The sequence below is a fragment of the Rissa tridactyla genome, chromosome 4 (genome assembly GCF_028500815.1).
Source record: "Rissa tridactyla isolate bRisTri1 chromosome 4, bRisTri1.patW.cur.20221130, whole genome shotgun sequence".
NCBI lineage: Eukaryota > Metazoa > Chordata > Aves > Charadriiformes > Laridae > Rissa > Rissa tridactyla.
The window spans coordinates 48,821,098-48,848,309 of record NC_071469.1 but is presented as its reverse complement, the minus strand read 5'-3'; the positions used below and the strand labels follow the sequence as shown (position 1 = coordinate 48,848,309).

The 27,212-nt window shown below is 44.9% G+C and overlaps 1 protein-coding gene across 4 annotated transcripts; it reads left to right on the top strand.

The window, feature by feature from the left end:
* Positions 1–321: 321 nt before the first annotated feature.
* Positions 322–27,212, top strand: LOC128909182 (1-aminocyclopropane-1-carboxylate synthase-like protein 1). 4 transcript variants are annotated; one of them, XM_054200517.1, is made up of 15 exons: positions 322–544; positions 12,954–13,567; positions 15,040–15,099; positions 17,792–17,862; positions 18,410–18,479; positions 19,632–19,698; positions 20,155–20,252; positions 20,837–20,914; positions 22,413–22,513; positions 23,218–23,307; positions 24,366–24,411; positions 24,561–24,702; positions 25,308–25,450; positions 25,819–25,972; positions 26,196–27,212. In XM_054200517.1, the coding sequence occupies exons 2-15, from the start codon at positions 12,971–12,973 to the stop codon at positions 26,492–26,494; spliced, it is 2,016 nt and encodes a 671-aa protein (XP_054056492.1). In that variant the 5' UTR covers positions 322–544; positions 12,954–12,970; the 3' UTR covers positions 26,495–27,212. The 4 variants fall into 4 exon arrangements, with proteins under 4 accessions (XP_054056492.1, XP_054056489.1, XP_054056490.1 ...); XM_054200514.1 differs by lacking the exon at positions 322–544 and adding an exon at positions 11,080–11,832; XM_054200515.1 differs by lacking the exon at positions 322–544 and adding an exon at positions 11,080–11,832 and having other exon boundaries at positions 25,634–25,972; positions 26,196–26,333.

Genomic DNA, 27,212 nt, shown 5'->3' with positions numbered 1-27,212 from the left:
CAACAGCTCAGTAAACATCATACAGTTAAAATGACTGAACACAGTACAGTTTGAATTGTGATTGAGTTCTCAAAGAAAAGGTTTGCCAAAAACTGCAAAACAAACTCTGTTCTTTTCCTTAATGCAATAAAACCCCTGTCAGCCTCCAAGGAATCAGATTTTCAGAAACTTCTAGCAATAGCTGTGATTACTGAATGTTCTCTTCCACCCCAGAAGGCTCATGCCCGGTGATTGATAACCAGCGCACATGCTGCTCTTTAAATACTGCAAGGAAGGCACGTGACCCTAGCCAAGGGCACAAGGACACAGCCCCTGATTGGGAAAAGCTTGCAAGGGGGGGTGTGATTCTCACACATGCTTTTCTGGGAGCTCCTTGATGCAATCTCAGTCTAATGAACACACCTGACAAAGTAAACAAACATGAAAAAGAGCAATTCCTCAGCCTTTTTGCCAGTTATAACTGCAGCTGCGCGCTGGGATCCTAAGGCAAATTCTGACTGACTGCCCACCAGCCCATTTCTGTTTCTGCCAGCAAACTTCACAGGTAAGAGCAAAATATTAGTATCTGACTCCAACTGTGTTTTGCCTCGGCTGTAAGGTATTGGGAAATATTTTTATTTGCTTTAGGCGATGGGTATTGCTCATTTGTGGAGTACCCTTGTTCTGGATAAATGATGCTGCTGTAGCTGGGGCACTGAACTCGGATGAGACAGCCAACATCTCTTGTTGGCACTTCTCTGCGCATGTTCTTTTTGATCTGGGACAAGTCGCTGAATCGCTCTGTGCCTTTCTTTCTTAAATGTAAAGTGGGAACAAGCTGTGTGACTATGTTGTGAGGTTACAATCATAAACACACGTGAGGCATTTGCCTAGTATAGAGGAGAAAAGAAGATTGGAATAGCCAACAGCTATACCTTTAAGAGTCGTGTTTTCCCATTTCCAACTTTTTTTGGAACCAGACCAGTGCAGTGGGATGACTGTTAGTCAACTGACCCTTACTTGGCTGATAGGGGAGATTATGCTGGGTATTGTGATGGAGGAGCTGTCTGTTGGATCAAACCAGCTCAGGACCAGCAGATCTGATTATCTTTGTGGCAACCTTCTGGACAGGTCTGCAGCACTGTGATGCACTGTAAGGCAGAGAGTGAGAAGAAACAGCGGGGTTTGGCAGAGATAATGAGGCCAGACCTCCCGTCGCATGGACGTGGTTGTTCAGCTTTGAGGACTGGGTTGGGTCAGGACCAATTTTGGAGGGAATGGACTTCTGACAGCTTGGATCTGGCTTTGTGTAGCGCTGCTCAGCTTCCCACATGCAGTGCAGTCCTAGGACTGCTTAGATACATGTATTCAAGTTCACTTGATGAAGCCCGGGGTTGAGGGAACTGGCTGTGACAGCTGCAGAAGTGTTAGGAATTATTTCTGAGGTATCATGGGAAATGTATGAGATTCCCAAATCTAGGGAAAGGATGCATGTAATGATGGTCTCTGAAGACAGGAGAGGGAGAAAGATGTGAAAAGAACTGGATAGTAGTCACTCCAGTTCCAATTCCTGGAAAAAGTGGAACAAATGAGCTGTGTGTAAGCATCTAGAAGATAACAAGGAGATAAGTTGCAGGTATGCAGGCCTGTCAGGAAGAAATCGTATCAGAGCAGTCTGCCCTCTTTTTTCTGACAGAGTAACCAACCAGGGAAGAAAAAGGAGATGTCCTATATTCCGAGTTGGGTAAGGTTTTCCATGCTCTTTCACGTGATACTCATAAGCCAGATACAGACATAAGCCCTGGGTGAAACTCGTGGAATATGGGTGCACAGCCCCATGGAAAACCTATTCACTGAACAGCACTGGCTGCTTTGCATCAAATGGGAAGGGAGAAACGAGGGGACTGCGGGGTCTCTCCCCGGTCAGTCAGTCTTGTCATTAAAGGCTTTGTAAGTGCAATAAGATAATGCTCATCAACTGTGACAGCAGTGTCACGTCGGGAGGCACGCAAGGACACAGAAGAACAGGGTCAGAATTCAAAGGGGTGTTCAGGTGCTGGAGGACCAAATGTAAAAATGTTTGATATGGACAGCCATAAAATAGGAGTGATTAAGCCACTGAGCAGATACAAATGGCTTGCATCGCAGCAGGTAGGGAAGGTTTTAGTGGTTATAATCGATCACAAAACGAATGTGTTTCAAACGCCTTGCCACTACTCTTGGTTAAGAGACTAACGCTATCCTAGGACATACAGACACGAGTATAGTCTCTTTTCTCTGCTTAGCACTGGGGGGGCGGGTTTGGCTGGAGTGTTATGCCTTAATAGTGGGTGCCAGACTTCCAAAAAGCTGTAGATCAGTTTGAGTTGACAGAAGAAAAACAAAAATAATTACAAGTCTAGAGAAGATACTCTCTGCGTTTTTTTAGTTTGTTGAGAAGAGAAGGCTGTATGCTAACACCTCAGCTTGCTGCAAAAGAAAGAGGAGTAACAGTTTTCTGTGTAAGCAGTAGATACGACAAGAAATCTCCCTTAATCTGGTATTGTAGCAGGGGAGATACGGGTTAGACATTGGGAAACCCTTCTCCTGACAAATACAGTGAAGCACTGAATAGGTTGCTTAGGGAGGCTGGGAGTCTTTTATGGGAGATTTCATAAAGTTTCCATCTTCCAGGAATTATGTCACGGTAGTGCTGCCACAAGTAGAGACAGAAATAACAGAAGAGAACAACAGAGAATGCGTATAGCATAGTTGCGAAAACCAGACCAACCTTTGGGCAAGTAAGTTTCTCTTCCAGTCTCGAGCGATTGGTAACCTCGCTGTGGAATGGGCCAGTGTCCCCTGCCAGTCTGTGCCAGACAAGCGGCAGAGGCAGGAGAAATCGCGCAATAAAAGAGATGCTTGGCAGTCCTTTTAGAAACAAAGGTAGCAGAAGCACCTACACGCTTTTATTGACTGTTTCAGCCTTATTTTATTTTCCAAATACTAATGACAGGTTGTGCAACTGTCAGGACATGAGGATCCTCTCCCAGGCTTCAATTTAAGTGTCTGGGGGCTACTGGCTTTAAAGGGATTTCAGGGTCTGGGTCCATGTGGGAAAGTGGAAGGTTTTCAAGTCTTGGGAGAACTGACTTCCATCTCGACCACTTCCATGTTTCTTTCCCTGACCCATTTATTTTCATCCATATGCTACTCTGAAGGGAAAATAGACTCTTGGCAGCACTGACAAATATCCGCTCCGAGGTATCAGATCCTTGTGCTATTCTAACTCCTGGTTATGTCTCCTTTCCAGGCAGCAATCAATCCAACATGGTTGTTTGCATTTAAGTGTTAGCATACAATTTCTGCTGGCCTTGCTTAAAAATTTATTTTGGGCAGCTCAAAAACCTCCCTGTCATTCACTCCCTTGCGCAGCCAGACAGTGATGATTTCCCCAGCCTGTTCTCAGGAAGTTTGCATTAAAATACTATTTAAAAGTTGGAATTTCTTTTCTGGGCCATGTCAAGTTCAGATAAACATAGCTTATCTGGATGAGGCACCAAAGTATTTTACAGCCCAGGCAGCTGGCGTTATGCAGTTCAGCAGGACCAATGTTGTCCCACAGAGTCTCAGGCTGTTTCCTGAGCGTGCTGGCAGTTACGCAAGGACAATCAATGTTCCTGGGAGCAATTACTGACTTTTTAAGGGCAACATCACTGAAGCTCGTGCACAAGATGGGGAGAATGAGGGAAGGAGAGCAGAACGGTCTCCAGCTCTCATGAACTGACTGGCAAAGGAAAGCTCAAAAAAAAAAAAAAAAGGACTATTTATTAGCAGTTACTAAGAAAGGATAAATAGCACTGACAGTGCGTGAGGGGAATGTTCCCTTTTGAGGATTATACTTGGTTCAGGTAAGCAGAAGCTGAGTGCAGCTGAGTGGGATGGGTACACCGATGCCTTTGTAGCTCTCTGTTCAAGGCAAGCAGTGATACGAGTTTTGTGGCCTCAGCCTCAGACACAAGGCTACCAGTAAATGTTAGCCTCGTTTGTTATTCTCAGGCCTGGCGGAGCAGAAAAGGAGGTCAGGATGAGGACGATGATCTGCTGTCAGTGCAGCGAGGCTGGAGCAGAATAGCTGCGGGGCTGCGGCACGTTAGGATTGAGTTGCACTGGCAGAGCCCAGTGAAAACCAAGGACACCCGAAGCAGTGGGTGCTGCAGGCCAGCGTTACAGCTCTGTAGGAAGGTCTTCTTTACATGCATGGTTTCCCACTCTGTATGCATATACATGCATACAAATATGTATATGCAAAAAATATGTATATTACGTATATTATGTATTATGTATATGCAAAAAAACTACACTGATCCTCCCCCCAGTTAGAAAAGACCCAGTGTGAATGAACAGGTCTTGCTGGGAGCACGTTAGAAGTATCCTGCTTGGCTTTCAGTCACGCTACAAGAAACAACATCCCAATTTCACCTCGTGTAGTTATTTCAGGCAGAAGTGGTGTAAACTCCTTACTATTATAGAAAAAATGCAAAAGAATTCTCATCCATGATTTTATCTAGAAATTTAATCCTGACTGTTTTATGTATCAGACCAAACATGGAGGTCTCTGTGTCTATCCTTAGGATCAGATAAGAGCCGGTTAGCGTGCTCTTTTCCTTGCCTTTGGCTTTTCTCTTTTAAGGCAAATGGTGACAGATCCTGTATACGCCTTACTTAAAACTAGAAGGACAAAAAAACTTATGGTAACTGAAGGGCACAGTCCATCCAGCCATGGAGGGGGAAATGGGTTGATACTTGTTTTGTTGTGTTATTACTTGGGGAATCTTATCTCTTGTATTTGCCTCAGTGATGCAATTTTGGTGTTACTGTGTCCTGATTTTGTAGAGCAATACAGCAACACATACATTCCTGCCGGTTGTTGCTGTGTTTCCGAGCATATTAGCTACTCTTTTAATATCTCTTTCAGGATAAAGGATAATAATGTCAAAATGCATAAGTTTCTGTGATAAAGATAGTAACCTTATCAAGCTGAGATTTTTGTGATCTGCAGATGTGAGTTTGGAGGGCTGAGGGGTTCTTGGCTTGGTGTCTGTGGGTTCTGAAATGACCCATGTTGTTTTCTGGCAGCAGAGAGGAAGAAAACATTTGCATTTCTCCTTGCAAAGAACTCACAGTACAGACCAGAGTCAGCCCAAGAAGCAGCAATGGCCAAAAAAGAAAGAAACCAGACAAATAAAAATGCATGACTGGCTAATACAAACAGCATGTCAAGAGGGAAGCAACTTTGAGCACTCGTTTTCCAGCTAAAGCTTGTACCTCTTCTCTTCCTGTACTCTCAACGCGTTTTTTCCCTGCAGTCCTCTTCCAGTATCAGTGACCATGAAGAAGCTGCAAACAGAGGTCACTTCGTCAGTTGCCACACCGTGTGTCCTTTGCGGTGAAGCCTCCCAGGGCTTCTTTCTCTTGGGCAATGCAAAATCTCTGTGTTTAGAAAGGGAAAATTTCAACCAGCCCTGCAAGGAAATTAAACGTACGTTTGAATCTGCAAGTAAGGAGTGCCTTTGCTTGCCTTGGCCACGAGGTGCCTGGCAAGCCTCAGCAGAGGTGATGCACAGGACGTGAAGCACTGCAAGAGCTTTCTCTACATATAGTATGACAAGTGCCAGTGTCATATGGAAAGCTAAATTTATTTGCTCTAACAGACACATTGGGTTTGATTTCTTGTCCAGGACATCAGCCACTGTTACTTCACCCTGAAGAAGAAAATACAGACCCTGTCACTCCCTAGTTAACTGTGGTGTGCTCATCAGTTTAGCAGAAGTGCAATCTGCTCCTGCCCTGAAATTTGTCACCATTTCATCTGTAGCATAGACACCTGCTCAGTCGCAACTTACAGAAATTGTATAATGGCAGCTGAATCTACAGGAGTTTAGATATCTTTGAAGAAGAGAATTGGTCTCTCTTCATTTTAGCCCTGTCCAGACCAGAAATCGCAGAAGTAGGCTTGGTCATAGGAACCTGGATCCATTTCCTTTCCGGAATTCCACTAACATATGAATTTAGACACTCAGACTCGCTTTATCTCTGTTTGTTATTAGTCACAAGGGTTAGCCAGTACTTAAAACACCCCCAACCCAATCACCGCTTCCTGCTCCAGGGAATACTGTTAACTAGTTGCATGGGATGAGTAAGCAGGCCTGGCTCTTATCACAGTAATCTGCACTGAAAGTACAAAAAACACAGTTTCCCAGTTGTTTGTGTGGCTGTTAGGCTGACTGTGAGAGTGGAAAACACCCAGCACTTGCACTAATTCCCTCTGTCTGCAATGGGAGAGGTCCTGTGGGTCTGCCCAGAGTTTCACAGAAAATGCAACCTGCTGTTTAATCAGTTACAAAATTAACACTTGGGGAAAAAAAAAGAAATAAAATAAATCAGTCCCAGAAATTCTAGGTGCTTAATAATGAAACTCTTCTTTTCTTCTGCAGTTTTCCTTATCCAGCTCTGCTTCACAAAAGGTTTTTGAAGACTGTCCTACTGCCCTCTGTGGGCTTTACTGCAAAGTACCTTAAATAACCCTTTGGGCATGTGTTGGGAACATGAGTCCCTCAGAAACTTTTGCTTCTCTTCTCTCATGTCCATGTGCTGAAGCTGCTTATTAAAATGATGTCTTAATTTAACACGACTGACTGTACCTCTGCTGTCAGTGCAACAAAGACGACTAAGAGAAGGCATCTGTAATGGTTGTTGGGGCTTGCTTGCTCTGAAAGCCAGTGAGATATAAACTCATCTCCAAGGAAAGAGAGTGTCCTGGTTGGAGATGGAAGAACTAGTAATGAGTTAGAAAGGAAGATCCTGGTACATATGAGATCCTACCTTAGTTTTGGTTTAGATTATTTATTTCAGTCATCATTTTGTGGTTTTCAGGGGTTGGCCTGAGGGTTTTTGCAGGAGAATTGAGTGGATAATCGATACTACTAATAAGATTTATACATCAAAAACTCTTTGTGAAGCAGAAAAGGTGTTTTGCAGCGCTTCTCTACAATGTTCAGTTTTTCAAGAATGTAAAAATAAATGCTGCTTGATGGCTTCAGCTGCTCAGTGCCCCTTGGCAATCTGGGGAATAAGATGCAGAACAGACAGTGCCCTGAAGTGGGTCTTCCCCACCTTCTCTGGACAGGGTGTCAGCTCAGACCCGGAGAAACTAATAGAATTAAAAGAGTTTCAATTTGTTGTCGTTTGTCCAATAACATGGCAAAATCTTGTATTTATTTATGCTACCTACCAAACTAGGGAGATAGAAGAATGTTTTTGTCTCAATGGTCTATTTGGACTTCAATTTCTAAACTGCAATTATCGTGAAGAATTTTTAGCAGTATCACCTTGTAGGAACTAGACCTGAGTCTGCTCAACTCCTGACTCCAAGTCAGTATGGAAACAGATGGTTGTGGTTGTGGATTCGGTCACGGTGCTGCTGGGCTTCAAGAAAAGCGCTGCCAGCAGCCGCTACACATCCCAGGGAAGTAGCCTTCCTCTGCTCTACAGCATTGTAAGAGTCAAACCAGCATCCTTTTCCATGGCAGAGGCTGTTGAAAACAGTTGTATTTTGCTCAACTGCATCAGAAGCTTCCTTTTATAGCGAACTGTGGAGAGCCGTGTACTGAACTTCTGGCAAACAGGCCTGCCGGGCAACTAACCCTCTGGTTAAATCTCTCCCTGATGCATTCCCGCGCTGCCAAAGTGCTTCTTCCCACCCGTGGCTTTCCAGGAAAACCCCAAACGGATTGCAGACGCTGGAGGAAGGTAGCTGGGGCTGGAGCACCCTCTGCAGGGACCTTGTCCCCATCGCCGTGCCAGCCCCCCAGCTGCCTGCCAGGGGAAACACCCCGGTCCCACCTCGCCTCCTCCTGCAGAGTGGAGAAGGGGCTGAGCCAAAAGCCTGGAGAGGTTTGGGTTGTTTTGCTTGGCCAAGCTTCAGCCCCAGGTGTGTCACCAGTGGGAACTGCTCAACCCCCTCTCTGCTGGGAGGGGACGTGAATGACTGTCTTTGGGAGAGGGCAGGACTCTGGAGATGCTAACCCAAACTGCTGCTCGTTATTAGCCATCCTTTCTGCTGCATGAAGGCTTCTCTAATTTTAAGTAGTTACAACAGAAGAATTTATTGTTCCCAGCTGACATCTCACTGAGTTGCCAGGCCTCCAGTTGCTTCTGTGAAAGTTTTCCCTCCCAAACCCACCGTGATGGTTGTCACGTTTCCCAGCTGATGGAATAATATTCAGTTGGTCCCTTCCGCCCTGCTTGCAAATGGGCTGTAAATAAACAGGAATTTCAGCTTCCAGGGCTTTCATTTCAGTGCTGTCTGTGACTGTGCTAGACTCCAAATTTAATGAAAATTTATCTTGAATCTCATTGATTACGGAGACTGGCAGGAGAGCACAGTCCCCTGCTCTGATGGCCTGCAAGGCAGAGGGCAAACACCACTGTCTAAGATTTGTCTGACCATAGACTAATTGCATCAATGACTCGGAGACCCATAAAAAACTAAACTTAACAAAATAGTGAAGCTTTACACCATTTTTAAAGGGGGTATTTTCAGGATCACATGTCAGGGCTTCTTAGAAAAGGAGTTGTGGTACACACTTTGTTCAGGGAAGCAATGCCCTGTGACTGCGGCACCCGGCTGTCATCTGCTGAGAGGAAATGAAATTCTCTGAGAATAAGGAAATTACTCTATGACAGCGTTCAGTTTGTATTCCTGAGCTTGCTGCATGAAAAGGAAAGGCAGAGAGAGGTTTTCGTCAAACAAGTGTTAAAAGAATTAGCCTGTCTTAGATACATAAGATGAGGTGGCACCTACACTTCTGTCACTAAAACAGGTGTACAAACCAGTTCAGAAAATAAAGTCTTTTTGGTTTTGCAGTTCTCAGTGGCTTGCACTGTGCATGTTTCATCACCATCGCTTCTTGTACTTTGGGAACACAGCTCAAAGAAGTATCTCAGCAATATAACACCATGTGATATGTTTGTTCTCAATGCCTTAAGCGCCTTACTTCTGTGATTGCAAGGGAAGCTCTTAATTTCATTTAAAAAATCAAGTTTCCACTTCATGTGGCATAAAAAGGTGGAAGCAAATGAACCATGAAGAATAGTTCAAGATGTATTGTTTTATGTCACAAATCTAGGTTCCGTCCCTTTTAATGCTCGCCTTTTGAAATAGTGGTTCTTTCTGAAGCCAGGGCGTACGTCCGGTTACTTTTGAGAATGCTCTACTGCTGCCTAAGTTATGGCCCTCAGGTATAACAGGCTGCAGCCAGGCTCTCAGGCTTCTTTGAAAAGCTTTTCAAAAAGACTATTCCATGCTGCCTTTGATTTATTTATATTTACCATTAAACTTCTATCATCAGTGGCTCTATTCATTGTTGGTCTGGTCTTTGTGTACTCCAGTACACAGTCAATGTAAATGTCCTTATATAATTAAGTCTGTATTCGTAGAACATAGAGTGCTGTTCCCATGAAAAACCCTAGGAAAGTAAAGTAAAAGCACATCTTTCTTATGGGGATGTGGAAGCACAAACTCCAGTTAAGCAGACCACTGGAAAAAATCCAAACTACTATCTGATCAGAAGTTACTATGAAAGGTAGTATCGTTTTTAAAGCTAAGTCTTGTCTCTCCCCCCTACACACACCCCTAGAGACAGTATTCGAGGTATTTCACAAAATATAATGAAGATCAAGATTTTTGTTTCCGTTTTACAGCCAGAGAAATGGAATCAGAGAGGCTGTGAATGATTTATTAAAACCCAGAGGGAAGTTCATAAGGGTTGGATAAAAACCCCGCAGTGCTGCGATGAACCTATCTTTTGATCTGAAAGGAAAAATCATGAACCTTGTATGTGCTTCACAAACCCGTACACAAGCATATGGACACACTGTGTTTTGTTCCATTTTTCTCATAAACTACTGTTTTTATGTTCATACTCGCTGCCTTAGAGCTCAGTCCTTATCCTGACAGGATCAGGCCCTGAAATTTCCAAACCGATGGGCTGCGGTGCAGCCCCCTGCATCCCGCGGCGCAGCTTGGTGCCATCTTCATGGCAACTCTGTGAAGGCTCCAGTTGTGCAGTTACAGATCCCTGGAGGGAATCTGACTTGGCGATGAAGAGGGGAACGTAAGGAACCCTGCACCCGCTCGCCGCAGTCCTCCACCCCACCAAGGGAGGTGGCAGAGGACGGGGGTACTTGGAAGGATTTGGACCGACGTGAGGTGGCAAAGAGTCAACTGAGGTAACACCTGGTCCCGCGACTGCGCTCTGGCTGCGGGAGGTCAGACAGACAAACCGGACACACAAGTCCCCCGCTGGGTCCGGGGAAGGCGGGCAGGGACCCGTCCCCCGGCCCTGCCCGAGTGACCCGGGGTGGCTGCCGCCGCGCACCCCGCCCGCCGCGCAGCGAGCCGGGCCCCCCGCAGATGCCCCACCCGGCACCGCCGGGGCGCTGTGAGCGGGGCCCGCCCCTCCACCGGCGGCTTTGGCGGGGAGGAGCCGTGCCCCGGCCAGCGCAGCTCCCGCCGCGGAGCCCGGGGGGTGACTGCGGGCGAGGCCGTGCCGAGCCGTGCCTGGCGGGGACGGGACGGGGCGGGCGGGCCAGCGGGCGCCTCCCCCGGGCGGCGCGGCTCGGTACGGCGTGGTACGGCGCTGCCTGCCGGGGGAGGGACCTTGCGGCGCGGCGCTGCGCCGCTCCGGACGAGCGGCGAGCATCTGGCCCGGACCAAAGTTATCCCGGAATAAGGCCGCACGCATGTGCGTCACCCCGGATGTGAACATGCCGGCCCGGCTCCCCGCTGCCTCGCTCCGCCCGGCTCCAGCGGGCGGGCCGAGCCGGGCCGTGCCGAGCCGGGCCGGCGGCCACACAGCCCGCTAAGGGCCGGGGGCAGGCAAGGCCGCCCGGGCGCCCTCCAGGGCCGAGGTGCCAGAGCCCCCCTCCCGGCGGGGGGCACGGCCCCCCGGGCGGGGCGGGGGCGGGGGCAGGGGCAGGTGCGGCGGCCGGGCCGGGCCGAGCGGGACCCCCCGGCGCAGCCCGCCCCGGACGCCCCCGCGGTGCCGCCGCCTCCCCGGCCCGCCTCGGCGCCCCTTCGCGCCGCTGTCCCGGCGGGGTTCGGCCCGGGGGTGCCGGGCAGGGCGGGGGATCGGCCCCCGGCACCCCCCGTCCCGCCCCGCCGGCCCGGAGCGATGGATTTTCGGGGTAAGAAGTACGAGCGCGGCAGTAACTGGTCGGACCCCGAGGTGGTGGAGCTGCTGCAGCTCTGGGCCGACGAGTCGGTGCAGATGGAGCTGGAGAGCTGCCTGCGCAACCAGCACGTCTTCAATCGCATCGCCGAGGTGCTGCGGGAGAAGGGCATCCACCGGACGGGCGACCAGTGCCGGGAGAAGATCAAGAAGATGAAGCTGGAGTACCGGCGGATCAAGGACAACAGCAAGGCCCCGCGGGGCGGTCGGACGTGGAAGTTCTACGAGGTGATGGACCGGGTGCTGACCAGCCGGCCTGCCTTGGCCTACAGCTCCCTGAGCGGCAGCATGATGGCTCAGCAGGTGCTGCAGGGCAGCATGGTGGAGGGCTACCATCACCAGTTCGCCTCCTCAGCCCTGCCCTTTGGACACTCCCAGCACCCTGAACTGATGGAAATCAAATGTGAGGAGGTGAACTCTGATGAGCACTGCTTGACCCCAGAGCCCCCACCATCCATGTCTTACCAGCAGGGCTCCCCTGAAGAACATGAGATGGAGAGAGCCTTCTTGGAGAGGGCCCAGAACGACTCTCCCATCTCCAGGGTGGAGGTTCCCATTGAAACCAGTGTTTCACCTTCAGGTAGGGACAGCCTTTTACATTCCAGCATAAGGTTTCTGCCCGCTTCCCCAGAAGGACAGATTATTTCTGGTGCAGAGATAGACACCTGGTTTTCGCACTGACGTTTTGATACTTATTTTTCCATGTCCCAAAAAGCTTTAAAGTAGAAGGCTGGTATCTGCATTCATAGTCTTCTGGTCATTCCCAAAACGTATCTTGCTGCGGGTAAATAAAATCTAAAATTACTGCGCTAGGCTAAATATTGTGTATGGAATCCAAAGGGCTGGCAGGTCTGCCATAAGCCGGGCTAGGCATTTGTGCTAGATTTCTGCATATAATGCTGACAGTACTTACTGAAAAAAAAAATTGCATGGTTTTGTGATATCATTTGAACATCACCAGGGCTGTCTGCGGTCCTCATGCTGAATTGTATCAGGAGACCCTCTTCTGCCACAGCTACACTATAAACCTGCAGGTGAAACTTCCCTTGAGTTCTTTGAAAATATTTTCCAGATCTAATCTTTTAGGACACTCAACAATGAAGAACACTTGGGAATAATCATTGCCTGGCTTTCTAAGCTATTCGTTAGGACTTGGAAAGAAGACAGTTTTGAAAGTCACTGGCAGAAACAGGTTATGGGTTTGCAGGATACAAGACTCCTACACTGACAGTGCAGTTTGGCAGTTGCTTGGCTGCCGCAAAGGGCACAGTCGGGAAGTCGGGGGGATTTCAAACCAGTCTAGAACAGGTTGATGGAAGAGCATGGCATGACTGGAAAGAAGAGAAACAATAACCAGTGTGAGGTTAATGTTGGAGATCAGGAAGAAATGCTATGTTCTCTTGACTGGTTGCTCGCTTAGCCCAGTGGAGGGAATCGATGATCATTAAGTTTAATTCAGGGGCCGAGTATGGAACTGGGGCTGGCAGTGTAATGGGGTGCCCAATGCGTGAAGTTAAAAACAAACTTCAAACGAACTTGCAAACTTCAAGATGTACCTGACAGGTTTTACTTTGGTTTTCCCCTAAAACCCTACAGTAGGTCAAAGGGTGTTTACTAGGAGGGGCAGGGGAAGGCAGCAAAGCATGTCCACACCACTTGCTGTGCATTAAGTTTTTCTTCTTTGTTTTTACGTATTCACAGGTTTCAGTGAGCCCAACATGGCAAACTCGTCACGGATCCAGAATGTGGTTCCCCGGCCCGGCTTCTCCGCCTTGCATCGGCTGAGAAAAAAGCGGAAAGGCCAACGTGTGAGGGACCCGCTCGATGATCTCTTGCTGAAGACCCTGACATCTCAGCGGGCCATGGAAGAGCGCTTTTTGCAGATGGAAGAACGCCGATTTCAGCGAGATTTGGACGTGGAGGAGCGTCGGATGCAACTGGAGCAGCGCCGGTTTGAACTGGAGCGGGAGCATGAGTTTCGCATGTTCAATGTCTTTGCTCAGATGCTCAGCATCCTAAAGCAGAGCCATAGCGGCTCCTCCTCCTCCATTGCGGTGCCCCGGGGCTTGGACTTCAGCCAGGCACTGTCTGAAATTGCGGGAATGGGAGGAGGAGGAGGTGACCTGCAAGAGATGAGGGCTCGGCCGCTTGGTGAGAGGAGGGTTGACCTGCATGGCTTCTGTAACCCCAGCGACTTCCAGAGAAGTCCCTACCTCTCTGCTCGTGGCAACATTGCCAACATTTTTCGTGGCTCCACTGAGGAAGGGTACAAAGCTTATCATGCTGACAAGTATGATGAAGACAAGAACCCTAATGTGAGTGAGAACCTCAGAGTGTTTTCTAGGAAAAAAAACTTTCTTAGTGGTTTGCTGACAGATATGCTAAAACTGTGGGGGTTTTTTTGATCTCACTAATATGTGGCGGGTCAAGCTGTTTGAGGAAGAGAAATAAAAAGTGGCTTTGTAGATCATCCATATATCAGAGAGGAAGGCCCCAGGTTTGCACCCTATGATTTCCCTATTGGGGAAATAATAGCAGTAGTAGACCATGAAAGATAGAAGAAATCCATGGGAACAGAGCTCTTGTTCCTCTTTTCACCTCATCAGCTCTGAAGACCATCTCTGATTATCTGATTATTGCAGATGATGAGCGCAGGAGATACAACAACTAAGTGGTAGACTTTTTTTTTTTTTTTTTTAAAAATTACTTCTGACTAACACTCAGCACTTTTTTTGCCTGTTTACGCTTGGCCGCTCAGTTGTAAGTAGCTCATCATACCCCCCTTGTGGCACAAAGGCTGAGTGCTAATACTTCATGGCAAATGATTACTGAGTGACAAGTATAGTAAATATAAATAATGATTTATATGTGGATGACTTTTAAATAGATCCCGCATTCAGATACTGACCTACTTGAAACTTTAAAAATGTTTTATTATTATCCCTGACTTTAGTCAGGAGGTGCTGGGAGGTGAAATTTACATTTTTAAGACAGAAAAAGTCAAGTTTTGATACAAGGTGGATTATGAGGCGCAAACTGCCTCTTGTACCAACTGTTGTCTATGTAGGAGGTAGTTTTGTAAACAAATGCCTAAAAGTGGACTTCTGCTTTAGTAACATCATAAACATACGGTTGCTTAGATTTCCTTTTGCATTTTTAAAAATGTATTTACCCAACCTCTTCCAATGATGAAAGTGTGCTAGTAGATTTGAACTCTTCAAGATCTAATATAGTGCTAAATAAGCAGCGCTAAATCCTAAACTTGGAACTGTAGGGTCATCTCTCTACAGGGGAAAAATTTAGTGTTTTAATCGCTTTTCATGGCTACATGTTTATGTGGTTTCTGAGCAAATCAGTGGAGTGGAACGGTAATGACTGATAAACAAATGCTTTTAGATAGAGAAGTGTATCCAAAACCTTGTTTAAAACTGCTGCGGAAGGGTAAACCTTGGTTTTCTCAGAATTGGTTTAGGATTTCTTTTGTAGTTAGGTATATACCAGTGAGTGAATTCAAGATTAAGTTAAACATACCCTGTAAAGAAGTATAAACCGTTAGTACGTATTCATTTACGGACAGTTTATTGACTAAGAAGCTGAGTGCCTGGGATATATATGTAAACACACACATGTAGATATGTGTCTCGAGTTATATATAGTGAAGTTTATGTGAACTGTGTTTTGACGTTTCGTTGGTAAGCTTTTAGGAGGCAATTTAGTGACGTGGTAGCTAAGGGGATGTACGCACATGTGTTTTGTGTCTATAAACAATAAATTATTTTTTTTCTAGGGTATAATAAACTTTGGCACCAGTGAGAATAAACTCTGCTTTGACCTGATGTCTAAGCGGGTAAGTCCTATTCCAAAAAGAAATACTGAATTTGCTGTGTAGTTCCTTCTTAGTGCTTGCACTTTCCTAGAGTTATTGCTGTTGCTCAGGTTTCTCTGTTTTTCGTTGTGAATTTTTTTATTTGTTGGAAGTAACTTTTGAATCCAGCTATTTGCACATTTATGGATGTTCTTTTTCCAGGAGGATAGGAACAAGGGTGATTTTCTGTTTCTCTTCATGATGGGTTTGTTTCCCTTTGGGGATGTAGTTGACTCAGAAAACTAAATGAAAATAAGATGCATTTTATTTTCTCTTGCTGACATTAGTTGATTTTATACAGAGGTTTTGAAATTAGTTTTGAACTCTACTTAATTTCAAGGATCTTCACATCTGTCCATTATAAAGTCACACAGTTTGGACACTGCTTCTGAACTTCCCTGAAATGCGTGAGAGTGGCAGCAGTAGATGGTGGCAGCTCTTGAAATCTCTCAAAATCAGAGTGGGTCAGCTGCTACTTGCTCACTTTGTTCAGTTGCAACAGGGAGAGGCATGAAACACAACTGTTCCACTCAAACATGAGGAAAAGTCAAAAGAAAACAAGAGAACCGTGCTGTAGAGGAATGTTTCTTGATTTCCATTAAAATCACTGCCCAAGTGCAGCCTGCGAGGCGGGCAGGTGGCAGTTTCTCCTGCCTGAAGTTGTCTGTGGGGAGGGAAGGTGGCTCAGGGTCGGACAGTCGGCCTCTGCGGTTTGAAGTTCATGGTTGCTCCCATTCCACCAGTTCCCACCCTCAAAATGTTCCTTGTTTTATTTCTGCCTGCCACTCCACTGACTCGGGGGGACGCTACCCCACCACTCGGCCTTCCAGCTAAAAGAACAGGTAAGGCAGAGCTGCTGCCTGCACGAACAAGGGGCCTTCTAGGCTGCATAGGTGGTACCTTCCTTCCTTCACTGTCCTTTCCCCTTGAAACTAACACCAAGGCTGCAGTAAGTAGTGCAGAGGGAGATGGTAGTCAGCTGCATCTTAATTAGCCTTATTATGAAAATGAGTTAAGACTTTGTCAGCTGTACCGAGATGGCTCATCTCACTTGTGGCAATGAGCTGAACTAAGATATTGTTGCCAGTTTCTCAGCCCTTGCTGCCTGGAGTTACACTATGGATGCACTGAATGCAGCACCAGCTGGGATTGTAGGCAAATAATTTGTTGCTATTTGGGACAATAAATACTTAGTGTTTCTAAAGTAACATATTTCTGTCTTCAACTTTTGACCCCTAAATTAGAGAACATTTTGTGGCGTGAGATCTCGGATGGTCTGCCTTTCATTTGGCCCATCTGGTTTCCTTAGCCCTTAATGCATTACCTTTAAGGGTTATCCTCTTTATTATTGCATAGTCATTTTTGGCCAAGTCTGCTGATATGTTTTATGTTGCATTCTCTAGATAAGTTTAGGAGACAGATCTAAGGAGGCACACTTCTGTGCTACATAGGCTTCCAGAACATCTACAGATGAATAAAGGAACTTTAATCCTTTAATATCAGGTTGTAATTCTGCATGGGATAAGGACAGTGTCTTTAAACTCCAGAGCTTGGCACCAGTTATTAAAACACCAATACAGAATGTTGTGGTTTTGTTATTATGTGAGAAACTTTCACACTGCATGTTGAATTTCCCTCCTTCCTCGCACTATTACCTACTTGTCGTGTCTCCCCACCCTCACCTTTTTTTAATATTAACTCTTAGACTTGGTTGCCATTAAATATTTGGAAGATACATTGTACATAATATTTGTTTGTTCCCTTTTTGTTTATGTAAAATGCTCTTCTCTCTGCCTGTATCTCCGCTATGCTTTCCCTTGCAACTTCATAGAACTGGATTATGTGAAACCCTGCTATTTACAACCTTGAAAATATTTAGATGAAAGCAGTGTGATTACTTTATCTAAACATAAACATTAAAAAGGGCTCAACAGTTCAGGTGAATCTCTCTTTGAGATCAGAATTAACTCCTAATAAGGAACAAAGTGCCTGCCCCAGGGAAGTATTATCAAGAAGATAATTTCATTTTTCTTCTGTCTTTTGAAAGCTCCCGTTATGCTTTAACACTTATCAAAATTTATCAGAATTACAGAGCTGCAGGAGCTGCAGCAACTTGGAACTGAGGCATAAATGAAAGCTAAAATTAATTTAAAAAATAATATATGGAAAGTTTTTTTTAAAAAAATAGTGACTGTGATTCAAAATCCTTTCTATGTCCTTCTGACAATCTAGACCTGAGCTTTCACAATTGGGACTTACTTCCCAGTTGAAAGCTGTTGTCGTCAGAGCTTAGGCAAAGCACTTTCTGGGACTCTCTGAGTTGCTTCATTTGCTGAGAAGTCTTCTGTAGGCGTCTCGGTCATGGGCATTGTGTGTGTTGCCTGTTCTGCGTCCTTTTTGTAGATCTCTGTGCAGCGAAGTTTTGGCTGCAATAACTTAGCAGAAGCCCATACTCACATAACCTGAAGTTATCGCTGATCAGTTTGCTGGTCCTTGCTACTCCAAGCTGCATTAATTTTGATGGTCAGTGGCTTTCTCAATCCAGTTTTACAACTGTTGAAGTCACATGTGCGTGTGTGTCTATGCAGGTATGTGCCTGTACGTGGATCCAGTCTATCTCCATGTTTCCGATATCAGTGATTGTGCTTTTAATGGTTCTTCTCGTTGCTCCCAGCTGACACAGACTGATATGAATCTGATGGAGCCTCCACTGCTTCAGTATCCTGACTGGAAGGGACATATGTTGTAAGTCTTCCCTTTTCTGTAACGCTTCTCTTTTTGACTACTTCTCTGATGAGCGGAATGGATGAATATAAACCGCTTCTGCTACACTCACTAGTTAAAACTTTTCTAGGTCATTTAATCATCTTTTTCTTTGCAAAACTGTAAATTAGCTGCCCTACCAACTCATCCAGTTAAAAATCCTTTAATGGGAGAGAAGATGCAAATTTTCTAAAGCAAACAAAGTTTTAAAAGCACTGTATACATTAACAAATTAGGTAACTCCAAACAGTTCTTGAAACACAGTGAACACTTGGGGACTTTAATCCTTCTCTTCTGTGCCTTGCTTAAAGCTCATCAGAAATGTATGCACCATTGTAGACACTATCCATGACACTTTTGCCATGTGTAAAAGTCATGTCTGTGGCATGGGCCTGAGCTATCCTGTTTTCTAGCTATTTTCACCAGACTTTACTATGCCCTGGCTTTATTTTCCTGAGATGTGGACCTGGGGAAGCCCAGCCTCTTGGAGAATAAGCTGAATCGATATTTGCTTTTGTGTCTTTCTCAGTTTACGGGAGGAAGTGGCTCGATTTTTGACCTATTACTGCAAGGCCCCTGCACCTCTTAAGGCAGAAAATGTGGGTAACCCACTTTCCATTGGTGTCTGTTCTAATGTATTGCCGTTTGTTGTCAAACAGTTTAATCTTTTTTTTTAAAAACAAATGATTTGGTAAGATGACAGCCTTTTATCATGTAACTGAGATTGATTCATAGCCATTTCAGTAGCTTTTGATGCACATTTCAGCCAAAACACTTCGGGTCTACTGTATATTTGCACGATGCTTTACCTTTGTGTGCCAACTCCTCATGCTAGTGCTCTCAGTGGGGCTTTATGTTTTCACCTCCTCATTCCGCTCTGGGACCTACTGTGCCTGTATCCCTCAGCCTTGACAAAGAGTGTCCATTGTTTCAGTCCAGTTTAATTTCATCCCATTCTGCTGTTACACCTCAGGACAAAAATCTGTAACTGAGCCAAGAGTCATTTTAGCCTGTAAAAACAGACCTTTACAAACTTTGTGGCAGTGTTGTAAGGAAGGCATCCAGACCTGAGTCTCCGCAGGACTTGCTGGCTTGTGAGAGATGCAGGCTGGGCGCAGGCGCTTGCGGGGGTCAGGGACTCCTGCCTCTGCTGAGTGCTGAAGGCAGCAGGAGCTGGTGCAGCCATTGCTTTTCTGTCTGCACTAATTCAGCAGAAGCCCATATTTCACGTGAAGTGAAGTTGCCACCGATCAGTTTGCTGATCTCTGCTTCTCCGAGGCAGCAGATTCTGCCTGATACTTGGATGGAAACTCATTGGACCTGTGAGCATCTGTCTTCTACAAGGAGTCAAACCTGCTCCTGTACGAGACAGTGTTTTCCACTTTTGTCCAAACTGGGCAGGAGGTCGGAGCTGCTGTTACCACAAAGAGATGATAACACATATTAGGTGATGAAAAGCAGTTTGCTTTTCTAGCAGTTTAGAACTGCTCCCCAATTTTTTCTCTACTTCAAGCTTACTCTTTTTCTAAATTGCTTATTAGAGTCAAGAACGGCACCGTGAAGTGTCTCTGAACGACAAAGTGTCTCTGAAACAAAGAACAGGACTAAAATGGTAGAAGTGGTATTTCAGCAGGAAAAATCTGGGGAATTGGGGAGAAAATATATTTCAGTGATATGGTCAGAAATTATTATTTTATAATGTTGTCTTTCTGTAGATGGTTTTATGACTAGCCTCTCTCTTCCTTCTGTAGGTGATTGTTTTAAATGGCTGTGGCTCGCTATTTTCTGCGTTAGCTACAGTCCTTTGTGATCCAGGGGGTAAGTGAATGGTTGGAAGATGTTTTTAATGTTTCTTTTTGCTGGAAAATAATGTGTTACTCTGTTTAAATACTGTTTGGTGGGAGGGAAGTAGTGGAATTGGCATTGGCCTACTGCAAAGTTCTTGTTTCCTCCAAGATTTTCCTGTGAAATTCATCATCTCCATGGTCTGCAGATGTCATGCACTCACACTTGGTGTCTTGCGCTGTCTGCCTCCACTGTTCCGTGGTGCCCTGTTTTAGTTCGTTAGAATAAATGTGGGCTATACTCATTCTTAACTGGGTTCTTGCAGAAGATTAAAGAAATTAATGTAGAAATAAAGTGGAGGAAAAGGCAGCAACATTACAGTGTTTCCAGAGGGCACAGCTGTAAAAAAGCTTTCATGTTTGGCTGAAGTACATTAGAAGAGAAGGACTGTGATCTGTGGGTAACGAATTTTGTTTTCTTTGGTTCCAGAGGCTGTTCTGATTGCTACTCCCTTTTATGGTGGTATCACCCAGAGTGTCTTCCTCTATGGTAACGTCAAGCTGGTGTATGCCTATTTAGACAGTAAGGTAAGATCTGAGGGAAGGGAATACCAACCTCTGTAGTTAAAAAATAATTGATACTGGAAAGTGCCGAGCTTTGGAAACCTCTGAAAGCAGTCTTCAGAACAAGGGTAGGCTGCAGCCTGTGGACATTTTCCCAATTTTTGGCTGGGAAACTGAGCACATAATTTGCAAGAATGTTGTTTGAGACCATAAATCTGGATTCCAGTCTTGTCCTTTTCTGGTATCTTACTCCCAATAATGGCTCTTGAGAGGAAAAAAAAATGGCCATTTTGAGCCTTGGAGACAGAAGTATGTACTGTCCTACTAAAGATGGTCCCAGGGGTGGAAGAGCAGATGGAGATCTTGCATTGTTTTAGTTATTCAAGGATAACCAGAGAATTCTCTGTGTGTGGCCAGTCTATGATGAATATTTATTTGATTTTATTTATTTATTTATTCTCTCTGTAGTATAAAAGGATAAGAAGATGGATGCTAGGTCATTATTGTTGGGTTTTTATTTTCTTTTGGGGAACATTCTTCAGGGGATTAGCTCAAGGCAGACTCTATTGAAATAACTTGGCCTTTTTTGTCTTTGTGATGTCTTTCAGATTACTGGAACAAGCACTCGGCCTTTTCAACTTACAGTGGAAAAACTGGAGAAGGCCTTGCAGGATGCCCGGGCAGAGGTGAGTGTAGCTGAGCTTCATATTACCAGTTAAGTCTACAATATATTTGAGACAACAGGTCCCAGGAGGGGCCTAAAGATCAAAACATTTTCAAAACCTATCACCTGGCTTTCTGGTTGTCCTTGTAGACCCCCTGAGATTAGACTGCTTGCAAACTCAAGGGCAGTCTTAGGGGGAATCTCCTGGTGTTGTGTCTGTCCAGTTTTGGTCACAGCAGAAAGGATAAACCAGGAGTACAAGACCATTCACAAAGCACTGGGACCCATTCATATCACCAAAAAAAAAAAAAAAAAAGTACTTGGGCACGCACTAAAAAGCAAGAACTACTCAGGGTTTGTCCTTCAGGATGGCCAGCTGAGTTACCTCAAAACTGACTGCTCTACATGGTAACCCACTAAGACCACCGAGAATTTTTGCAGGAGAGAGAGGTGCAAATCTAGAGGATAAATGCAGGTGAGCATCAGCTTTCTGAAGAGTTAGTCTGTAAGTTTTGACATTGTCCTAAGCCCTATGTGTGTTTAGCTGCATCTTTAGATCATTACCAGCTCTGACATGTCTAGCCAAGTGTGCTCTAAATGAGAACAGTTTGCATACACATAGCTCAAATCCCTATCTTTCTTGCCTCATTCGTGGGAAATCTTCAGTAATTTGTTAAATCCCAATTGCTGATACAGCTCAGAGAAAGTTCTCTTCCATGCTAAGAATGTGTGAGAGCATCGTTCCCATTCATTGGTGGATCAGATGGCAATGGTTGTGGCAGAATCCCTCTTTTCAATATCGCAGATTCAGTCTGTAATCTTTTCCTCAGTTCACTTTGCAAGTGATATAATTGTAAAAAAATAATCTTAATTTGTGGCTAAAAGTTTTCTCATACAGTTTTGGGCCCCTGACTACAAGAAAGACACTGAGGTGCTGGAGAGGGTCCAGAGAAGGGCAAGGAAGCTGGTAAGGGGTCTGGAGAACAAGTCTTATGAGGAGCAGCTGAGGGAGCTGGGGTTGTTTAGCTTGGAGAAAAGGATGCTGAGGGCAGACCTTATTGCTGAACAGGAGGTTGTAGAGAGGTGTGGGTTTGTCTCTTCTCCCAAGTAACAAGTGATAGGACAAGAGGAAATGGCCTCAAGTTGTGCCGGTAGAGGTATAGATTGGATATTAGGAAAAATTTCTTCACTGAAAGGGTTATTAAACATTGGAACAGTCTGCCCAGGGAAGTGTTTGATTCACCATCCCTGGAGATATCTAAAAGACGGGTAGACGTGGTGGTGAGGGACATGGTTTAGTGGTGGTTTTGTCAGTGTTAGGTTGGTGGTTGGACTTGATGATCTTAAAGGTCCCTCCAACCTAGACGATTCTATGATTCTATTATTTGAACCTTTGAGGTGAAAAATTATGCTGGAAGATTAAGGGGAATCTTGTGTCACACTCACTGTTCAAATAGAGGGACTGAAAATTCATCCCATGGTGGGCGGTCTCTTAATACTGCATTATTTGTGTTCTGCAGGGTGTCACTGTAAGGGCCTTAATTCTACTGAATCCCCAAAATCCCCTTGGGGACATCTACTCCTTGTCAGAGCTACGGGATTACCTGGAATTTGCTAAAAGGTATGTCAGTTTGGAAGGCCGAGGCATCCTGAGTTGGATACAGCTTCCATAATCTGGTGGACTACTCGCTGTCCCTGAATTTATCTGTGAATATCTTTTAAGTCAGGCAAACAGTCTATTCTTCAAACACAGTGGTGGGCTTAGGAGAGGAGAGGTGCATGCTGGGGACAAGGGAACATGGACCACGCAGTCATCTGGAGTGGCAAAACAACTTGTATCAAGGAATGCAAGTTTTATTTGTTGATAGTCCTAGCAAACGCTATGGTGCTGTGCTTCTCTGGTAGGAAGCAGAGTTCCTTTCCTCTCAGTTTCTCTGTATCCGCAAAGACAAAGAAGTATATGAATACGGGTTCCCAGCTTCATCATGGATCATGGATGCTCTCTGAGATTCAGAATCTGTGAGATTCTGAGTGAAAGATGATACAGCTTATTCCAGACAGGTAGTAGTTAATCTTCACCAGTGCATTGGAAATTACTGAATTTTTATCTCATTATAAGGTTGCAGTGGATGACAGGTGGATACATCTCAAATCGCTTCAACGTACATATAATAGACCTTCTGAGTTGTGAAAAAAATGTTTTACTTCTGCAAAATTTGATGTCCCTCTTCTTTGTATAAAGCAAGCCTTTGCAGGCCTGAACTTATTTCTGCTTCTAAACCAGGAGCAGCCATCTTTTGTAATCTCCATTTTGTCCTTTTGCAGACATGAATTGCATGTGATAGTAGATGAGATCTACATGCTGTCAGTTTTTGATGAATCAGCCACGTTTCACAGTGTCCTAGGCATGGACAGGTAAAATCAGCTCCTACTTCCCTGGCCATCTTCCAGTGACAGTTCAACATGATGCCTTGCTGAGAACTTGTGACTGGAAGTTAAGTCATGAGCTAGCAAATTCTGAATCTGCCTTACACTGATTTCCTTTTTTTTATTTTTTATTTTTTTTTGTAATTTCTGAGTGGCAAATGCATTTGGTCAAGTGCAATCTAGCAAGTGAAAACGGTAGTTAGTTTTCTGTCATGGTACACTTTTCAATGTGTGCTTTGGTATTTGCTTGTGACAGTCCCCAAAACTGGAAACAGATGTTTCATTTGTTGAGAGTGAGACTTTTCTTCCTACCTAAACATTGTTACCTCTTTCCCACATTTCTGTTGATGCCTGTAAAGACTTTCTGTTGCTGTTTACTTTCTTTTTTTTTTTTTTTTCATACAGTAGTCACGAATCACAGTGTTATTACAGACTGGTGAATGGGTTTTATTAGATATCGATTTAATGAGATGAAAAAATTTTCAAATCTCACCTTTTAAAAATATGATGTGTTTTTTTGTTTTGTTTTGTTTTGTTTAAAATTTCTAGTTTTCACCAGTGGTGCTATCTTTCTTTTTGTGCTCAGTTGCAAGGAAATAAAATACACTTGGTTAAGTGTTAGCTCAGTGTTGCTGGGCCTGGATGTACAACATTGCAAAAGAAGAACTTTATCTCCTTCTGCAAAGTATTAGGGTTTGAAAGAAAGAAAATTACTTCTAATTCTTGGAAAATACATTGGCACGGGCCTGATTTCTAGCATTATACATATAAGCTTGATATGTGCAGGAAATCTGCGCATGAAATATGGCACTTGCAAGTATCTGTATATCTGAAATATTTAAAAATTGCATCTAAAACTAGTTCCAGGGAGCTCCTAGCTTCTGAAGTTAGGTCAGATATGAATTTTCCCTGCTTGACTGATGTTCCGTCCTGCACTGTTTGTCACTGTGTAATGCTGCCTCTCTGTTTCTGCAATGCTGCACTGGTGATCCAAAAGCTTCAGCACCTATGACACTAATTGCCCATCTGCATCCTTCTACATACAGATTGCCTGATCCACAGCGGACTCATGTGATGTGGGGAATAAGCAAGGTGAGTGCTGGTTGCCATCGTGGCGTGGCTTCCTGGCTGGTAGGGTTGGCCTGGTGTCCTCAGGTTCCTCATGCTGGAAAGAACAAGGTAGAAGTAACAAGGTCCCGGTCTTCCTGTGTAATAAAGTAGTCTCTCTGTGTCTTCTGCAGGATTTTGCTGTCTCTGGGATTCGTTTTGGTACTTTATATACAGAGAACCAAGATGTTGCTAATGCAGTGGCTTCTTTGTGTTATTTCCACGGGGTTTGTGGACCTGTCCAGCACAAGGTTGCACAGCTGCTTAGAGACAGAGGTGAGCAGTAGCTCCATGTATGGTCCTCTGCTGTTCTGTGTGTCTTGGGACCCAGGGGATCCCCTCCCCTTACTTTCCCAAGTGGTCTCCTGTTTGTACAGCTTAATTGACAGTCTTCTGTAATCCTGAAGCTGCCCATGTAACATGAAGCTGACGGTTCTAAAGAGAAGGATCATTTCTGCAGAGCTCCTGATCAGCAGAATTAGAGGAGCGTCTTTGAAGAAGTGTGATAGCTATTTGTATAAAAATAGCCAGTGTTGTGTAGAAGCAGCTGAACAGAAACAAAGAATACAGGCTTGTGGGACGAGGGAAAATGGAACTGGATTTCTAGCTTTGCCCTGGATGGAGTGCTGACAGTCCGCAACAACTAGGAGCTATGAATGTAGGGAAACTTCCTCAGGACGGTAAGGAAGATATTATTCTGCACAGACATGAAACTGCTAAATAGTTCTTGCCCCTCTGTTTGCTATTTGAGGAAATAGAAAACAAAAAAAGGAGGTGAAGGATGAAATGGAAAAAGGCACTGTGAGTGTTTTAGAAACTTGAACAGATCTGAATTCTTTCTCAGTTTGTGATTTTTTTCTTTATCTTCTCTTTCTGGTCAGACTGGATCAACCAGGTATACTTGAGGGCCAACCATGCCCGCCTAAAAGCTGCCCATACGTATGTGACAGACGAGCTGAAGACGCTTGGGGTTCCTTTTCTCAACCGCAATGCAGGCTTCTTTGTCTGGATTGATTTCCGAAAGGTTGGTAGTCCTAGGAGGGGTTGAGGGTAGGCGCATGGTGCAACTGTATCTAGAGGAAAGTTGAATATTGTGATAAACATTTTGTTTTAACAAATCTGTTCTCTGATGAGCAGAGGGAAGGGCTGCCTGGTATTTCTGTCCGTTCTTTTCCTTTCGTCTGTCTGTGCATTTCCCTCCTTGCAGGAATCTTACTGCTCTCAAGCCACTTTCCTCCCCATTTCTTCCTTTATATCACAACTGCTGTACTTCAGAGGTAAAAGGTGTCTCCCCTGGCCTTTGCAGACCTCATGGGAATCACAAATTCATGAGGATCTCAGTGAGTTAGCCTGTATGTTACTAACCTCTGCCCATTCTGATGGCTCTCCTAGTACCTTAAGACAGGCACATTTGAGGAGGAGTTGCTGCTCTGGAGACGTTTTCTGGATAACAAGGTCCTCCTGTCCTGCGGTAAAGCCTTTGAATGCAGTGAACCTGGGTGGTTTCGCATCATCTTTGCTGACAAGACCCACCGGCTACAGTTAGGTGAGTAATGTTTTCTTCTCTTTTTCTTCCCACCAGAAATTCTGCAGTACTGTTTCCTCCTCTCCTTAATCCTAAACTTATCCTATGACTATTATTATCCTCTTGTCTTCTCCGTTCTTCCTCCCTTTCCTTCCATCCTCCATTTTTTTCTGGATCTGGCCAACCTGGGGACGCATGTGGCTAAACTAATTCACTAGTGTTTATCCTCCTTGTACCACTGCAGGTATGCAACGGATCCGCAAGGTTTTGGAAGAGAGGGAGCAGGAGATACTGGCTGAGGAGAAGGAGCAGCCTTGTCAGTCAGATCAGGATGGCAAAGCAGATAGCACAGATGAAGTCATTTTTGTGTCCCGCCACCAGGAGCCTGCCTCTGCTGGTAGCTCCAACCTTGGTGACCTCATTGGCCTCTTGCAGCAACAGATGCGTTCGTCCGACTGGCTACAGAAAAATACAGCCGAGCAGTTTGCACAGGAAAAGCCAGAGATCTATGACGTATTCACCAAACTGGTGGGGAAGCAGTAAGGGTCAGTGTGCCTTCAGGGGGCTTCCTGAGCAGTGACTGACCCTGGGCCCCTAGCAGCTCAGCAGTGACTTCCAGCAAATAATATATTTTCTGTATAGCAAGAAAATCACTTTGTAAAACCCCTCCTCTCCCCCCTGTTTGAGATCTCTGATTTGTATTATATAGGTGCATTCCTTGGATTGGGGTGAGGGTAGGGAATGGTGGGGGTCTTGTTCGCCTGCTGCCCCCTATCCTGCAGCGTCGCTGTATTTTGTATTTCATTTCTAATGAATATGCTCTTAACTCTCTTATAAGGTCCTGTGGTGTCATTTTTTATGCTTCTTATTTCATGCTTTCCAGGAAGACAGAGACTTGAGATTGTTAAAATGTGTAAAGTTTCCTTTTTCCTGAATGATGATCAGATGTAACTAACTATTTTGGGGCCAGAAGATGCCTGCTTTCGCAAAGAGGTGGTTTTGTGAGATAGAACCCAGTGTCAGCCCTAACTTAGCCTCAGCTAAGCGTAAATAAGCACGTGTATGCATTCATCTGCTTGGGTGAGGCTCTTAGGACCATGGTCATCTAGTCTGTTCTGTTAAAGCTTTTCATTTTGAGTTGGTTTCCAGTCTAACCTCAGTTCAGACAGTATCTAACACCCTCAGTTGGTGAAATGCCCGTTTTTGTTTCTGTCCTTCCTTTTTATATTCATATAAATAAACAGCATCCGTTGGCCTCTTG

Bases quoted from the DNA above. Each gene is read 5' to 3' on its own strand.
- LOC128909182 (XM_054200514.1), top strand. From the start codon at position 11,196: ATGGATTTTCGGGGTAAGAAGTACGAGCGCGGCAGTAACTGGTCGGAC. The intron at 13,568-15,039 runs GTGAGTGAGAAC...TTTTTTTTCTAG, and splicing joins ATGAAGACAAGAACCCTAAT to GGTATAATAAACTTTGGCAC. The intron at 17,863-18,409 runs GTAAGTCTTCCC...TGTCTTTCTCAG, and splicing joins GACTGGAAGGGACATATGTT to TTTACGGGAGGAAGTGGCTC.